At 40.9% G+C, this 18,025-nt stretch overlaps 1 protein-coding gene across 4 annotated transcripts in view; it reads left to right on the top strand.

The window, feature by feature from the left end:
• The window catches only part of tfeb (transcription factor EB), a 30,628-nt gene extending 13,125 nt beyond the window's left edge, over positions 1–17,503 (top strand). For 3 of the 4 annotated variants that reach the window (XM_022204723.2, XM_051948445.1, XM_022204725.2), the window contains exons 2-11: positions 3,317–3,421; positions 4,424–4,612; positions 7,362–7,460; positions 7,653–7,841; positions 8,890–8,979; positions 12,858–12,975; positions 13,237–13,293; positions 13,828–13,903; positions 14,014–14,161; positions 14,244–17,503. In XM_022204723.2, the coding sequence (XP_022060415.1) occupies positions 3,392–3,421; positions 4,424–4,612; positions 7,362–7,460; positions 7,653–7,841; positions 8,890–8,979; positions 12,858–12,975; positions 13,237–13,293; positions 13,828–13,903; positions 14,014–14,161; positions 14,244–14,819 (1,572 nt within the window). In that variant the 5' untranslated portion in view covers positions 3,317–3,391 and the 3' untranslated portion in view covers positions 14,820–17,503. The remainder of the gene's footprint in view (positions 1–3,316; positions 3,422–4,423; positions 4,613–7,361; positions 7,461–7,652; positions 7,842–8,889; positions 8,980–12,857; positions 12,976–13,236; positions 13,294–13,827; positions 13,904–14,013; positions 14,162–14,243) is intronic. The other variant, XM_022204724.2, reaches the window with a different exon arrangement.
• Positions 17,504–18,025: the final 522 nt, after the last annotated feature.

Raw genomic sequence — 18,025 nt, 5'->3', positions numbered from 1 at the left:
GGCACAGTCCAGAGTTGGCCTCTGACCTGGGCTTCCTCCGCTCTGCATCCTCCTACTGGCTGTCAGTGTTTGAAGTGAAGGGGCAGTGACATTACAGCGTTGGACACACAATGGTCGCTGTGTGCTCTTACTGCGTCACAAATGCCCCCGGTGGATGTCAGGCAATGGGAAGGCCCGTGTGGGAGATCATGCTGCCTGGTAGCAGTGTGTCACCATACGATATCAGGAAGTGATATCTTGTCCGCGCGTATATGTGTGTGTGTGTGTGGATGGATTGCAGGACATATATATTATGTCTCATAGTATTACTCACAGTTTAAGACTGTATGATACACGGTTCACATGCGTTGGAAAGTTAGACAGTGAAATGTAAACACTGTAGCTTCTGCATCTGCCACCACAAGCTGTTTTGCTAGCAAAACTGCTAAAATTGGACCCTCTTTTTATACACATCAAGGATTTAAACCTGTGTTTCTGAGCCATTGTAAGTGCAACATATCAGTGTTTCTTTAACAGCTAATGTAGTGACACTGGAGCATTTTTATGCTCAGATTTTTGACTATCACTCCTTTTCCAATTGATGTTGCGGTATGGACAAATAAGATAGAAAAATGTTAAAACTTGTGTCTGTGTGCATTTTAAGGTATAATTCAGCAATTTAGGAAAGTTGCTTTTAACATTCAAAGCAACCGGAATTGATTGCTTGAACCTGTACAGTTTTTTAATCTGTATAGACAAAATGCATTGAATCAAAGGGCTTTGCAGTCTTTACAACATATGGGCCTGTCCTCAAATGGACACTCAAATCAAAGAGCACGTCCCTCTCTGGCTGGCATTCCTACCTTGCTGATTGAGCTCTAATATGTAATTGCCCTATAAATACACCGTGCAACATTCCGCTACTGTGTCTGCAGGCACTTGTTTGGTTGGCTGTGTAGGAAAGCACCTTGATAGTGACAGCGTTTTTGTTTTTTTTCCCAACAGTTGCTCCACCAGTGTCAGTAGTTGTATTAGATTATAGCAGTATTTAATTCAGCTTACAAATCAAAGCTGCCAGTGTGAAGTTAGCCTTCCTCAAAGTCCAAGTTCTGGTACAAGTTTGTGTTGGAATGTGTTTCAATGTGTATCTCTGCATGGGTGTGTGTTTTTCATGCGGGCCATCTAATGGGCACAAAGCGGGCAGTGTGTGCCCCCTCGGGCGCTGAAATGTACACTTTGGACAACAGGCGGCTTCAGTCCTTCTCAATAGGAGCTGCCCTTCTTATTGTACCTCATGCACAATGAGCTTTTCTCTGTCTCTCTGTCTTTCTCTCTTTGTCTTTCTCTCTTTATGACCATATACAGACAGTGTTTCTGATGAGAGAGTGGAGGAATCAGACTCTGACTGATGCTGTGCTGCGTCTCATCCCACCACACATCGCCATGAGCAGAGACATTTGAATAGAGTAGAAACCTGGCTGTGGTTTCCTCACACCTTAATTAGCTCAGTCAAGCTTAGTCATTGCAGGACATGAACACAAGTCATTGCAGAAGGGGAACTGTCTGTGCAGGGACTCCCCACTGAATGTTTGCATGTGTGAGAGAAAAGAAGAGGAGATGTTGTAAAGGGGTGATGGGTGTTCCCCTTGTCTCTGCTCACATGGTCACACAAGAACAACAAGACCACATGACTCCCACATGACCTGTTCACTATTAGAGAGGAAGTTCTCCTCAGTTTACCATAAATTGGGGACAAAAGATGATTACTGCCTTATTTCAACCTTATAAATAGATGTAACACAACTTAATGGATTACGTCAGATTGACACAAGGTGTAAAATTGCTTGCTTGCTCGTTTTTGCTTTAGATGCTGTATTTGTCTACACATTGGTTCTTTTTTGTCCCTCACTTGATTTTAAAGTAATTCACTGAAATGGCAGGTTAGCTGTTGCTGTGAAATTTATGTTGTATTTTTAACAAGCCTAGGTCTGCAAATGGTAAATTAAACATGAAAATAGTCACATGATGTATGATTTTTAGGATGGAATGTTAGATCCAGCTAATATTGACTCGATAGCATAATAGAGAGAGAGATAATAAATGGATGAATAAATGTCTAGATTAGTAAGACTTTGCCTACTTTGTTGACATATCAAAAAATATATGCACTGGTGCTACCTGATTTTAGAGACAGTTGCTTTAATCCTTGATAGACAGAGACAGTGTAGTAATCAGACAACCTCACAATTTGTGAAAATTGACTAAGTGCCATTGATTCAGGAGGACATTTGCTGCAGCTGGGGCTGCTAGTAACTGCCATAACCCATCAAAAATAATGAAATAGATATTTGTTTGTTCTTGCCTCCCCATACTTCACTGGTGGGCTAATAATAAACTGGTGTATATTTCATAGCTTGACCTATGTGGACATGCTGTAATTATGGAGGGACAGCACTGTTGTAAAAACTCATTTGACTGATTACCTATAATATTCTATACACACATTTTTTCCACCCAGCTGCAGAGACCATCAAGTCACTCTTGTCATGGTATTAACATGTTATTATGCCAGCTCTTACTGTGATGATGACATCATCAGTGTTTTTCAAGTATACTTATTTACTGAGCAAAATGCGAAAACTATGTTAACTGACCTACTACTAAAACTGATTTTTAGCGAACAAAACTGAAAACTTTTTGCGAGGCAGACATTTTCTGGCTGTCAGTGTTCATGTATATCATCTTGCATCCTTACTTGTAATATTTTCTTTCAGTAGCTCGTTTATGTGTTGCTGGTTTCAGGACGCTTGTCCAGTCTTGTAATTAAGATCTGTGATTACCACGACCTGAGCTTATCCTTTTCTGCTTGTTATCTTCAAATATATAGTGAATGTCCACAAACCGCTGCAGAGAATCAGTTTGAATGTTAAATAAACACAAACGAAGCTTACACAATCTATTCTAACATTAGCTCCAAACCATGAAGCCACAGCTCTGCAAACATATTCAAAACGTGTATCAAAACATTGCACACTTCACTCTCCTCTCATACCTCTTCTTAAAACAAATGTGCCCATCAACAATTAAACATTCAATTAGACTTTGAATGTTTAATTAAGGTAATGAGAGATTAGGTGGAAGTATTTACACTTTATTAATTCTCAAAAGACACTCTACTTCTTCACAAATTACCACTGATCCCAGATGGCGCCGATTACCTTACGCAGCAGTCAGAGCATTTCTACTGTTAGTGTTACTCTTAGCGTTTTTGCCTATATCGTCCTCTTTTGTTATCTCTCTCTTTTGCCATGCTCACTCCTTATTCTCTCCTCCACAGCTTCTTCTGCCTCTCGGGCTGGACTGTGGTGCATTAACGTCGGCTCGCCCTCCCCTGCCCCCTCGCCCCTCAGCAATGGCCACCCGCATCAGTATGCGCATGCAGGTACATTGCAGCTACCTTCCACTCTTCACTCTTCTTCTCAATAAAAAAGTACATGCAAGACTTTCCTCAGCTATGGGTAGCACATTATGTTTGTAGTGTTGTGTGATCAAATGGAAATTGGCAAGGGATCCGATCAGTGTCACAGCATTTTGGGTATGCCATTTATTTGAAGGGCATCTATATTCAGCAGCTAGTATTTCCAGTGATAAATCTGGCCTTGCTACTTGGCCCTTCAACATTTTGATATATTAACTGCCCATAGTTTTCATGCAGGGGGATATAATAGATTTGTGAGTCATCTGTTGCTCTCTGCTAACAAGCAGAAGGGCAGAGAAAAGCCTAAAGTAACCCATCAGAGTCCTGGGCTAATTTTGGAAGTGTCCAACAGAAAAAAGCATCCCCAGATTCAGTAAAGTCAGTGAAAACTGACAAACTAAAAGTGATTGGAAAAACCTTAAGAGATTTGAAAAACTCTACAAAAATTGACATTCTTACTTCCACCTAAACGAAACTATAAATATAAGCCGTATGACAAGTCACAAGACAATGACGCAACTGAGTAATTGTAAAACTGTAGCCTGCAACGTTACCACATTTGATGTAACAGGAATTAAGCACATTAAATGCTATGCTAGGACTCAACAAGTCTTCAGTTTTAAATTGAAATCACGTTTTGAAACAGTGCAAGTAGCAAATCAGAGAGACTGCAGTTTAGAATATATGCCATGCAACATGTCTGTCTATGAATTTGCAAATTCATGCCGAGCACTCTTTTGATTGTATTTCATATGATAGTATTGAACTGAAGCTTAAGTTCCACTGTTGGTCAGAAAAATCACAATTGGATATTGTCGCCAAGTCCTTCAGACCTACACTACACTTGTTCTAATCGTAGCAGCAGTAGGTGGCATCTTTCTTGAATGTGCCACACGTTATGACCTTCTATAAATTTGAGCAACTGTTGCCAGGGTTAATGAGCATTCCTGTGATGTGTGTGTCCAGCTGATGCGAGACCAGCTGCAGCAGGAGGAGCAGCGTGAGCGGCAGCAGCAACAGCAGCAGCAACAACAGCGGCAGAATGCAACGCTGCAGTACATGCAGCATCGCATGCCGGGGCCGCCTGCACCAACCCCAGCCATTAGCACCCCACAGCATTACCAAAGTATGCAGGTCCCTGTGGAGGTTCTTAAGGTCAGTGAGGTCGACACCAGTGGTTTTCATTGTTGATCCATGTGCTATTTTCGCTGTCTCAAGAAAATTGTGAAAAATACTAGGTTTCCGTCTTTATTTCATTGTTTGAAGATATTCCATTTGCATTTTTTAGAAAAACAGAAAAGCATCTAATTCTTAATCTTGAGAAGCTCACACTAGAAAGTGTTTGGCTTTTTTATGTTTTGGGAAAAATTGCTTCAAAGTGATTTATTTTTTTGTTAATGTGCTGAGCACTTATTTAAATTATTCCTTTAGGTAAGTAAGTTAATGTAATTCTGCTTTCTGACATGACTGATACATAATCTCAAAGCTGGAAGTGACTTATTGAGAGGGAAATCTTTAGAAGTCTTTTGGCAGGGAAATGATTTGTGATTTGATCCATTCACTGAACAGATTCCCCAACCCTGCATCCTTCCACAAACCCCCTTTTTCTCGGCTTTGACTGAGCCACTGCTCAGTCTGTGGAAATAAAATCATGAGTTGGGTTAAAATCTCAGTCACCTCCAGTCTAAATGCAAATGCACCAAGCAACAGATACCATTAATGAGATCTGCAGCAGAAAGAAAAAGATGTTGGTTAAAGACGAAGAATAAGGACAGGGGGCTGCAGCAGTTTCATTAATCCAATCACATGTTGCTGAGAAGGAGACAGGACAGGAGGGTGCAGTGGAGGTGGTGAGGACTTCAGTGGGCTCTGTGGCCTCTCACACAGCAGCACTGCCACACAGGGAAAATCAGAGACAGGCTGGAAAAAGGCAGAGAGAGAAAAATGCAGTGGAGCAGCAAGCAGGTAGGGAGACAGAAGGGGGGAGATAAGAGAGGTTTGACATGTTTTGCGATAGCGCAGACAGAAGTGATGTAGATAGTATGAGTCAGACAGGGACAGATAAAGCTAAAGTGACATTTTGCCCGATTCCAGAGATGCTTGTGTTTGTCCTTATCTTTGGTGGTGTGTGTTCTGTGTGTATGGTTGTGTGCAGTGCTCCATTATATGTGTGAGTGTGTTGCTTTGTGATATTTTGAACTGTAAATCCGCACAATGTGTTTAAGCTTTTTAATGTATTGGCCAGCTTCTTGCACTGACAGTTTACTCTGTGTGCTTGCACATATGTGTGGGTGAGAGGAATGGTGTTTATGAAGTGTGTTTAGAGTTGTCAGTGTCTTTCTTAGTGTAGATTAGGTGAGCTGTCTATCACGCCTACTGAGCTGCCTTTACCGCCTGCGGTGTGTTTCTTTGGACTTCATCTGTGCTGACAGCGCTCGGCCAGATGGTTTGGGTTAGGGCTGAATAGCTGCTGTTCTTGCCTATGAGAATCAGACATATTTTAAGTTTGTGTTTGAGCATCAAGTTGTTGTAAAAGCCATACACATGTACAAAGTAGCAGGAAGGAGTAGAAACATCTATTTACAGAAAAGTTTCTAGTTCATTTGACATAATCCTGCTGTTGGTAATAAAGCAGAGGGGGGTCTGAGGGGCGGAGGAGTGGAGTCTTTCTCTGTAGTAATGGGGAGCAAGCCTGCTCTCTGCTGAGCTTTGATGTGAAGGAATGAGGCCAGCCCAATGCTCTATGTAGCCATGCCAGAGGATTTAGTGAGACTTTACTCCTCTCGGCATTACTACTGACTTAATGTTACTATATCCTGGTACCATCATGGAGATAATGGGATCTGTAGTACATACTCATTGTGTTGTGTTTAAATATGAAACCTTACTGAGCTAATCAGCTGATAAACCAAAAATATGAATTTTCATGGATTCATTCTGGCGATAGCTCTATATGTTAAATGACAGTGATTGGAATAATTGTCATTACATTTAAATTCTTGGGGTTTTTTATGCCTCAGTGTTGGAGACAGACATGGCCAGAGCCATTATGTTTTTGGGTTGTCCACGTGTTTGTCTGTCCATCCATCCCATTCTCCTGAGTGCAGTATCTCAGGAGCTGCTTACTTGGACTCAAGGATGAACTGATTTGATTTGTGTTGTCGGAGCTCACCGTGACCTCACAAGACACATTTAGACTCAAGAATTCATATGCTAGCTATGACAGAATTTTACACAAATGTTCAAAAAGATGAAGTGATTTACAGGAGATAAGAGGCCACATGCAATAAAATGGACACCAACAAGGAAGAAACAAAACAAAACAAAAAGCAACTGAGTCACTGGCAAATGAATTGCTCAACGGTCCTGCTCTCTCTCTGCCTTGATCCTAATAAGCTTTGAAAAGTGTTCTATTCCTTTGTATGACAGACCTTCAAATGTTTTGACTGTTTTCCTACATGAGAGATTTCCGTAGAATGCACCTTGTAGTTTGCAAATGTAGAACAAAGCACTTAAATCTGTTAGTGTGTATCTTGTGAGTGGACTACACTTTCAGAATCTAATATTTGCAGCTAAATACAGATATGTTCACATAAAAATGTGCTGTTTTTGATTGCTTACATTTACAACTGCATCTCTTTAAATTACTTCAAGAGTGTCTTTTACTAGCGCAAAATCTAGCCTCAAAATTGACTGATTAGAATGTGATATATATTTAAAGATTTGTTGGTTAGTTACAAAAAGCAACTTGTGCTGGCTTTATTTATATTTGGTTTACAGATTTTGCCTTTACACAGCAAGACCAATAATTTCTGAATAGAATCAAAAACAGCTTGACCCAAGGAGTAGATTACTTATGGAGTTAGAACTGATCACATTCTTTTTCTCTCTGTCCCTAATACAGGTACAAACGCACCTTGAGAATCCTACAGATTACCACATCCGTCAGTCTCGGCGGCAACAAGTGAAAGAATACCTGTCAACCACTTATGCCACCAAACAGGTATAACTCTAATTGTACTGTTTATCTGTTTACGCCTGTCTGTCACATATTGGACCACCTGCAAGTATATGTGACCTGTATTTCTGTTTTCATCCGGTTTCCAAAACAATCTACATAGTTTAGAAATAATTTATCTACACTATCAGCACTCTATCATTCATTAACCCTCGTTGCCATCATCTCTTTCCCCAGACGGTCCATGCAGTAGCAGGGCCGGTGCCGCCTTCTCCTCCCACAAACATGGGACCTACAGGGGGTTCAGCATCTGCACCCCCACCCCTCCACTCCCCTCACATGCGCACTGAGCAGCTAATGTCCGGCAACAGTGCCCCCAACAGCCCCATGGCCATGCTCAACATTGGCTCCAGCCACGAGAACGAGGTAGGTGCCAGCAAGTGTGGGCAGACAACTTCATAAACATAAACCCATAATCATTGATTTCTGCTCATGTTATATAGTACACCTTAAAAGAACCACATTGAACAAATATCCACAAAATACGACTTAATTACACCCTGTATAAAATTATGGGGGTTAAATATTACCGTCAAAGTGACATTATCTCCACATTTTATGAAAGCATCATAATGATTTAATTAGTCTTCGGTAGGCTGCAGCAGCATTTGTGAATCCACTAGTGTTAATGTGTTGTGTCGAGTTAGTGTGTGGATGGATGTGTTGACTAACTGACAATCACTGAAGTGGGCAATCAGTGGAATTTAAATGCTTCGTAATGACCTTGTAACAGTAATTACAGCTTAACAAATGACAGAGTAGCAGCAGAATGTAAGGGCCATTGAACCTTGAAGACTTTGACCAACTCTTCTCTCTGTCTCTTTAAGAGACAGTAAACCTTCAAGTTTGCCTTCATGAGACAAAATCCTTTTTATAGTCTTTTCCTGAGTAAACCATGAAGGGTATTTTACATGGAGGCCTAAAGGCCATCAGGTTCCTGGTGCTTTACAGGACGAATGTGTATTTCTTAGGCGGATATATTAGTGGAAACTGGATAAAGTATCTATAATTATGCTTTCAGTAGTGTACATCAAATCACCTGTCACATCAGGGAATGGGTCCTCTTCCTTGAAGCCCATCATGGTGCACCACCATGTGTCTACAATAGCCAGACAGTGGCTCCACATAGAGCATTTCATGTTGAAGTAGCAGGTACTGTGGGGCCTCTTACATGCTTGGAAATGGATAAGAATTGAGTTGGTCATGATCTGCAACCTCACAACTAAATCTTACACGCTGTTCCTTTCATAAATGTATAAGGAGTGACAGCGTTTTCAGTGTGGTATCTGCTAAACATTCAAATGTAATTTATGTGCTGTCCCTGCCTTAAGGTTAGACAAAATACGTTTTTAAGTTTGTTACAGTTATTCAAGTAACTGCTGTTTTGTTTCAGTAATGCTGTTTTTCTTTTCAGATGGATGAGGTTATTGATGACATCATCAGTATGCAGTCCAATTATGATGATATTCAAGCATATATTGACCCTATCCAGATGCCAAACACAGTAAGCATAGCAACCCACCAATAACCGAATAAGCAATCCTTCACTTTCAAGGTCTTTTTTTTTTAAACTAATGCAGTTTGCATCCAATTCACTTTTTTTCAGTTGCATTGAAGGTTAGATTATTACCAAAGGTGGTGCAAGAAAATGTTGAAAAGAGTTTATTTTTTTCTAATTTTACCTCAGGATCACAGTGTAGCAAAACTATATCTACTTAGAATGTGAATTTGTCCTCTTTTATTTGTTCACCATCCCAGACAGTCAGGAAAATCTTTACTAGTCATTAATCAGTCATACACTCAAAATCAAAACCTATCAACTTTATTGATCTCTGTTTTCCACTCCAAAGAAATAGACAAGACAAATGATTTTTTTTTTCATCCAAACAACTTCAAACACAGGATAAATGATAACTCTGTAAAAAACAAAACCATAAACCGTTACAGTGGATCGTTAGGCTTGTCAAGGCAAATTCTTCAGTGGTGATTTGGGGCTATAAAAATACAGTTGGCCCGAGCAAACATTCATGCACTGTGGTAGCTTATCTTTTCTTTAAGGCAAAATCCGCACAACTAAAAAAAGGTAGCATGAGATGATTTTTGTGTCTGTTTGAGTGAAATATTACTTTTGGTGTAATTTATTTCATTTTTGATCATATTTCAAGCACTCAGTAATACAACAAATGCATGCTTAAACAGACTTTTTTCTTCGTACTGTTTGTATGATGATAGATTTTTTTCACAGAATAAATTCTTAAATTCTACTCGAATTGAAAAGCAGCAAGCTATGATCATACATGATCGCACACCTTGAATACGTCGCCTTTAGAGTACCACACTAGACCTATCTGTTGGCTGTAGTTGTCTGAAACCTGTATCCACTTCAGGGCTTATTTTAGGACCAGTCTACCAGAAATGAGTCATAGGATTGGATATGTCAAGTCATCAGCACTCAGACTTTGGCTTTTTAGTAGTTCCTATAGTCACACTTTATAATCTGTGTACGGTTTTCATCTTTCTGCCTCTCTTCTTAATTATTTTCAGTGTTCTCAGTTTTTGCAACTGTTATTTTGTATTGTCATGGGGTTTGTGCAGCTATTCTTTGCTTTTTGTTCCTGCATGTTCCAACACATGGTTATGTCTTTGTGTAGCCTGATACAAACACACACACACACATTTAACTACATATAATTGACTTAGACACTACACATTCCACCCCCAAACCATGATGTACTTCATTATAAGCCGTGCCAACGACATGTCAGTTGAAGACTGTACAGAGCTTTGTGTTTCAGGGAACAAACTCAGAAAATTAACAATTAAACTACCAGCAGTTAGAGTTCAACTTGTTTACAAGACATTTGGAGAGAGGGAGGTGGAGAAGGAGAGGGGGGAGTAAAGGAAGGGAGGAGGGAAAGGGGGATGAGGGCAATTTATGCAAGGGGAAAACAGGCTGAAAGTCCAGTTAGGGGAAAGTTCACTCCTGTTTGGTGGCGAGCGAAGGTAGAAGAAAGACAGGAGCGGTGCTGCCGAGGTCATTCTCCCAGGACAGGGGCGGCAGTGCCAGAGTGAGCTGCATGTACTGCTTGTGCCCAAGACAGAAGAAGAAAGCACCCCGGCCTTGTCAGGGAAGGAGTAGAGGATGAAGGAGATGAATAAGACGTATGCCATAGTGGAAGTCATTGAAGGAGAACAAATTCAACTGGTAAGACAATGAAGTGCTGTCGTTTATCAGAATTTAATGTGAGCTTTGGTTCGGAGTTGGAAGATTTCTCTGTCGCTCTTCGTTCTCAGACTTTACATTAGTGAATTGATCCACAGCTCAGACAGATGGAGCTGCAGCTCTAACTCTCAACCTCGGGTCCCTAATTATAGGAAGAGCCATAGCAGGAGCGGTGGAGGGGCAGGGGACGGACATTTTCACTTTTAGGGCTGTTTTTTGTGTTAGCATGTGATGAGTGTTACTGTTGGATGAGAATCCAGAGTCTTGCACGTTGAAGTTCATCATCTTTTCGGGCTTTTTCATGCAAGTGGGGTATAAATATTGGTGGATCTTAGCTACTGCAGCCTCAGACACAATGCGTGGTTTTCTACCTTAGTCCACTGCTGTGTGTTTGTTGGAAGCCCCCACAAAGCCCCCTCTAGCTTTATCTGATACTGCTCTGTGTTGTTGATTGGTTAATCACTCCCAAGTATGTGTACATGCTTGTGTTTCTATCACACAGATTGATTAAGTGGCACACATTGATCAGCCTCAGAATGAACTGGGAGAGAAACTCAAAGCACACATCAATATGGTGACAGACAGTGCTGCAAAAATTCCAGCTTTACTTCCAAATGTCAGAACAGTGAGTGAAACTCATCTGCTAATCCTGATGGGGATTAAAGCAGCAAACTCCGTGGAATTCCTGGAATCCCAAAGTTTAGTAAGAGACGTGAACACCACTGAATACCAGGCACAAGTGAACAGTTCGACTCTTAAATGTGTGTGTTTTTGCGTGTGTGCTTACATGGACGGTTACACTGAGCCACACTGAGTCCCAGTCACGCTTGGTTGTTAAATTGAATTAAATAGATTCTTATTGGAATTGGGCACAGAGGTGGGTGTCACAGTCAGGATGTGGTCAGTACAGAAGCATGGAGCAAACTGGGAATCTGAGCTTATTAGAAAGTGTGAGCTTTATATCAGTGTTCCCATATTAATGACAATGTGAGACATTTCTATCAGTTTTAATTCCGCGGATTTACACAGTAATGCACAGACTTGTTTTAATACTAGAAACAAACAAAACAAACTACAAATGAAAGCTGAGTTGTGAATAGTGTCTGAAAAACAATGTTCTTGTAACCGTAAAGTTCAGTGTGATTTACTGTATCTTCACAAGCCGATTTAAAATTCCGCACTTCAACAACTGAACACACAGTTCACATGCATCACTGACAACATTGTGTATCAAATTGGAAGAACTGATTAGTGTGAAATTTTTCCAAACGACACTACTCCTAATATAATTTCCTCCCCACTGAAAATGTGCTTATGCTTTGGAATTGAAATTTGAATTTCTTGAATTTTGCCAGCTCATGTGACTTGCATGCAGACATTTAACCTGCACACTTCTGTGTATATATTAATGTGTGCGAACGTGTTTGATCTCACTGCTCGCACAGTAGCGAGAAGATTAAGATATCTTTTCCTTTGAGTCTTTTATCTGTCAGGCCTCATTAACAGCGTCATATTTGCCCTTGCTGCAGGGAGCATGACACGGTTGCATAAAAAGTCCATCACTACACTACACATTTAAAAGGAAATCACATCTTTTTAGGAGTTCCTGCAAAACTGAATCGCTGTCATTATGCAACGTCTAAAGTGCAAAAGTTTGGAGACCACTTCATGAATATAAGTTCAGAAGCTGGAGAATCGAGCCATAAAGGGAGATAAGATGGATAGGATGATAGTCAATCATTGCTGTGTGCTTGGCAAGCCATTCTCAGGTGTGATATTATTGCATTATCTCCTGCTATCTGCTCTTTACAACCCTCTAAACATGAACAGTGACTTCATAAAGGCACTTTCCAAGGTGTTTTAAGCTGTAAAGGGATTGTGTTGGAAGCAGAGGAAAATGCTGTACTTCTGCACCAGTTTGACCTGAGTTTGACTCACCGTTACTTTTAATGCTGATTGTGTTTATACACTGGATTAAGTTTTACCTTTTATAAGTAAAGCATCTCTATGAGCCACAGTTATCTTGAACTGATGTAATATGGTGATTCCCCCCCCCCCCCCCCCCCAGTGGATTACAGTAACTTTAATCTGTAAATTGTTGTTTTTTAAATGTGTATATTTGTTGTTTGTATCTGACTTTATGTGTGCTTCCTCCCCAGCTCCCCCTGTCAAGCAGTCACCTTGACGTTTATACAGGACCTGGGATGAAGGGCCCAGCCATTGCTATGACCAGCAACTCCTGTCCTGCCAACTTGACCATCAAGCGAGAACTGTCAGGTGCGAACGTTTTGAACATTTGTGGCCACATTTTGAGAACAAGTGGCACATGTATCTATCTATCACACATCTGAACTCAGTCAAACCTTTAAGATGTTACCAAGAGACATAGAGTTTGTCACCTAGTAATTGTAAAATATTTGCTTATTCTGCAGCCCTGTGATTTATGTGAAAGCGTTTCTTGACACTTCTGACAAGCTGTGTCTCATGTAACAAGGCACTTTCTCAGCCATTAGTTAATCACTTTTTGTTATTGCAAAGACGCAGAAGCCCGTGCGCTGGCCAAAGAGAGACAGAAGAAAGACAACCACAATCTGAGTAAGTCCTTTTTGTGCCAGCTCTTTTTATGTTCTCACTCCAATAGTGTAAATGTCTTTAGGAAGATTTGCACGCAGGGCACACACATGCACACCAACACCATAATCTGCCCTGTGCAAAAATAGTTTTATACACCCTTGTGCTCATTTAGCTGACGTGGTGCACTAGTGGGTGGATGGTTAACCTGGTAATTTCTGCTGTGCAGGCACCAAAGTGTAATTGCCTGTGACAGTGTGTGAGTGTGAGTGTGTGTCTGTGCTTAAATGTTTGTCCCTTTTTCCTCTTTATTGTATGCTTACAATATGTGCTGATTTTTACTTTTGCTTTGTTCACTGGACTGCCAACTCATCAGCTGTAGAATTTCACTGTTTGTGCCAATGTTATACATTTTGAAAAATAACTGTTGTATTTCCAACAACCACAATGTGTCTTGCACAAATTCTTTTTATTTTCTTTATGTCTTTGATTCCTTTGTACAGTATTATTGTTTTCATTTTTCTGTATTCTCTTTGTCTCTTCTTTCCTCTGCACTAGTTGAAAGGAGGAGGAGGTTCAACATTAATGATCGTATCAAAGAGCTGGGCACCATGATCCCCAAAACCAATGACCTGTGAGCTGATTTTACTGTCACCGTGTTGTTCATGTAAATGTATGACACTAGCTATGCTAGCTAGCTAATATGTATTTGAATTACCTGTGTGTACTTTAATATGTTTGTAGTGATGTGCGCTGGAACAAAGGCACCATATTGCGGGCGTCTGTAGACTACATAAAACGCATGCAGAAGGATGTACAGAGGACCAGAGAGGTAGAGACCAACTTCAAAAGGATGGAGATGGCCAACAAACAGTTGTTGCTACGCATTCAGGTAACACATGCTCACAAACACGTGCAGAAACAGAACAAGAAGAATGATACTGATGTCGTTATTCTCTGCCGACTGCATACAGGAGTTGGAGATGCAGGCTCGTCTGCACGGTCTGCCCAGCACCTCTCCCTCTGGACTGAACCCGACTGACATGATGGCTTCTTACATAAAGCAAGAGACCAGCCCAGAAGATAACCTTTCTCACCCCCAGGCACAGGTCCACCACCAGCCCCAGCACCTACACCATAACCAGGCTCAGCCCCAGGCCCAGCAGCACCACCACTATCTCCCCCCAACCCACCTCCACCCTCAGGGCCAGGCCCAGCTACAACCCCGGCAGCTCCCAATGGCTCCACAACACCTCCAGCCCCAGCAGCCCATCCAATACCCAGCAGTGGGCAGCTCCCAGCCCTTTGACTTTACCCAGTCGCTGGACTTGTGCGATGGGATACCCGGATTCTCAGACAACATGTCGGGGCTGGGTGACCTGGGCGGACTGGATGTTCAGGGGAGGAGAAGCGAGCTGAGCTTCTTGATGGATGAGGCTTTGTCCCCTATGGGAGGAGGAGACCCACTGCTCTCTGCAATGTCCCCCGAAGCCTCTGTTGACTCCAGTCGCAGATCCAGCTTCAGCATAGAGGACGGAGACATATTGTAGACACGTGCACACACATACACTCCCTCAAATGCATGAGGTTGCAGTAATAATGCAACACTGAATGCAAAACAGCATAAAAATGCGACCGTACACTGGTAGGACACAATATATGTACAGCACATACATGGAGAGGAATCATCCACCAGACATGGCGTCACTCACCGAGCGTTCGACATACACAGAATACACATGGTTTTGAGAAACAGCACAAAGAGACGCTCATTTGTGGTACAATTACCTTCCCTTAATGGCACAAACAGAAGAAGGTCCCCAGCACTCACACAGAACTTGCTGTAAACATTTGTGCACACAGTTGCATGAGAGTTAAACTGAGCGGCTTGAAACTTTCCCTGCAGACAGTCCAAGGTGTATACCGACACTGCCAGGTCAGGGCTTATATAGCACACGTGGCCTTGTTTCCATAAAGGTGGTCTGGAATCATAATTGAACAAGGGACAAAACCAGCAGTTAATTAGATTGACGTTATCAGATACAAGGACAACCGAGCGCATTGTCTCACTCGATAGAGGACAAGTTATTTGCCCCTTACATCAACCTCTTTTAGTAACCATAAATGATTGAATGAATGATAGTGAATAAAATGGAAATAGCTTTATGGGTCTGCATGCATAATTTATCTCGAAGGGATGCAGTCCAGTCACATTGTTCTCTTCCTCAGCCTGTTATCCACAGTTTGCTTTTTCCTAAAGCAATATCTGTTTCACAAAGACCCGTGTCAGTCTGCTAAGCTAAAGTGTATTCTTTTGACGTCCACATCTTAGGAGACATTTAAAAGCTCAGAGCGTGGCCTATTTATTGTAGGAGCCAGATAATCCAAAAAAAAGCCCTTTGCATTTATAGTATTGCATTTACTTCTAGCTGAAATGGACTAAATGCACATTCGCATGCACACACAGTGTCGTCCATCATTATCTACACTTTGAAAATCTGACACCGTCACAATCTTCACTGTAAATTCTGTTGACTTTGAAGAGAGGGCAGGAAGGAAAAAAAACCCTTGGATGTTCTTCAAAAATCAGCGTGCCATCCAATTCTGTGAGGTGTCAAAATACTCAGGTACTGTAACAGAATACACAAGCAGGATCGTTTTTAAATAGAAGCAGATGTTAACCTGAACTCTGTCAGGGCTGTAGCCCCTATCTGTGTGTGCCTTTTGAGTTTTGCAGCTCTGCTCCTCTTCAAAGGCATGTCTTTATAGGTTGGAGGTCATGGGTCTAGATTCAATATTACGTTCAGTTACGCCTGTAAATGCTTTAGAGTTTGCTTCTCTATCAACCATACCTTTGTTAGTCCGGGAAATAGACAGTTAATTTGTTCTCACACTAAGTGACATTAAAGGGTTTGTACTAGAGGTGAAGGAAAGAAAGGATGACAGGGTTTGATACTGGACGAAAGAAAGACACACGATGCTCTGGCTAACAGCAGCCGTAGCTTTCACGGTAAGAGCACAGCATTAGAAAACACTTGCATGCATTCACACTCCGTTCATAAACAGACACGCACTGAACACTCATTACACATTGTAGCCCTCACACATGTACATAAAGTGCAGTTTGTCTTGAGGCTGTTTTCAAATCAGCACGTTAACAGCTTCAGCCTCTTTGCTCATAAGTCGAGTGAAGCTACCAGGCGCAGAGGTAAAGCTCCGGTCTGGTGTTCCAGCCGTCACCTGAATTTAATTCTTCACTCCTTTCGTCACAGTGACGGTTGGAGCAGGTTGTGTTGGACCTGCGCTGTATCTCCGCTCTGGTAGACCTGAGACTTGGCTTTGATTTGATATAGCCTATGATCAGAGCTGATGAAGGTAGAAGATGGTGATTTTTTTGATTAAAAAGAAGTGTTTGTTTTCTTCATTATTTGGTTTGTTGTTTATTTTATCTCCAAAAGCACTGGAAACTATATTATTGTTTTGACTTTGTACATGGAAGAATTAAGGAATAAGATTTGTTTCCGATGTTTTATGCCACAAAGCCACTTAAATGTTTCTGTTTGTATTTGTTGTTTTAGTTCTGTTTCAATTATATTCCAAAACTACCCTTTCTTTTCAGAGCCATTTTCAGGAAGTACACTATGAAGGCATTTATAAGCCATTGTTGTTTCACCGGAGAAGGAGCAGGAAACCACTTCTGAACTTCCAGATTTCAGCTGATTTTAGAGAGATTAAAAGATTCTGTACATTTATGATGTCATTTTTATATGATTGGGATTTTATTTTTCTTTCTGTTGTAACTCTGTTGGAGCCAAACATCGATTCTATGATTTGACTGAAATCAAATTTGTCATTTAATGAATGTAAGGTTTAACCAGTGGCTCTGGTCAGACTGAAGTATCTTTTTTTTTTTTTTTTTTTTTAAACCCTGCCTGCCTCCTTTCTTCCCTGACTTTGGTTTCCATGGAGACTGGAAGACGACTGACTTCACATAAACTCTGAGCCAGGGATTTGTGATTGTCCAGGTGTTGTACCACTGACTTTGCACTTGTCGTTGTCAAGAGTTGTGCCTTTTTCTCTGTCAGCCACAGTTTTTACTGTCACCCAGCCAACACTCCAAAGAGCTTCTCAGGCCTCCTCTGTTCTTCCACTAGAGGGCGCTCTGCAGAGCAAACCACACAGGGAAAAGTGGTTCTGATTTTACTGAGGATATAAAATGTTTTACCAGAATCCATTTATTGGCTTTTAGTGTTTTCTTTGTGTTTTGTTGGTGTTGCTTTTGTAAACTGATATGAACTGAGAAATCTGTGAGTGGCAGATGATTGTGTGTACGTTTCAAAAACATTTATACAACCACATTATGGGCTCTCATTTTCCATTTAAGGACAAAAATTGGTCTCCACAAGATCAAAGTACCCATCTACTTTAAAACATGTTTTGTCTATTGTAGGCTTACTTGACATCTGACATCGCGGAGATTTTTAATCATCCAATCACGGTTCAATTTGCAACTTACATCAGTAAGATGTGAAAACTTCTATAAAGCAAAAGTCATCTTGTGTTTATTAGTTATACTTTTGACTAATAATTGTATATTTACAGATTGTTTATTCTTAATGAAAGAGTAGGTGTAATTTCAGTTTTTAAAAAAAAAAATAAAGCTCATTGGGTTATTAATTGATTTGGATCATTTCAAATTAATTTCTACAACCATATAAGGCACGAATTATTAGTCAAACCACTATTCATATGTCTT

The sequence above is a fragment of the Acanthochromis polyacanthus genome, chromosome 5, assembly GCF_021347895.1.
Source record: "Acanthochromis polyacanthus isolate Apoly-LR-REF ecotype Palm Island chromosome 5, KAUST_Apoly_ChrSc, whole genome shotgun sequence".
Classification (NCBI taxonomy): Eukaryota; Metazoa; Chordata; class Actinopteri; family Pomacentridae; genus Acanthochromis; species Acanthochromis polyacanthus.
Note: the sequence above shows the minus strand (reverse complement) of the source record. Positions and strands in the feature narration are given on the sequence as shown.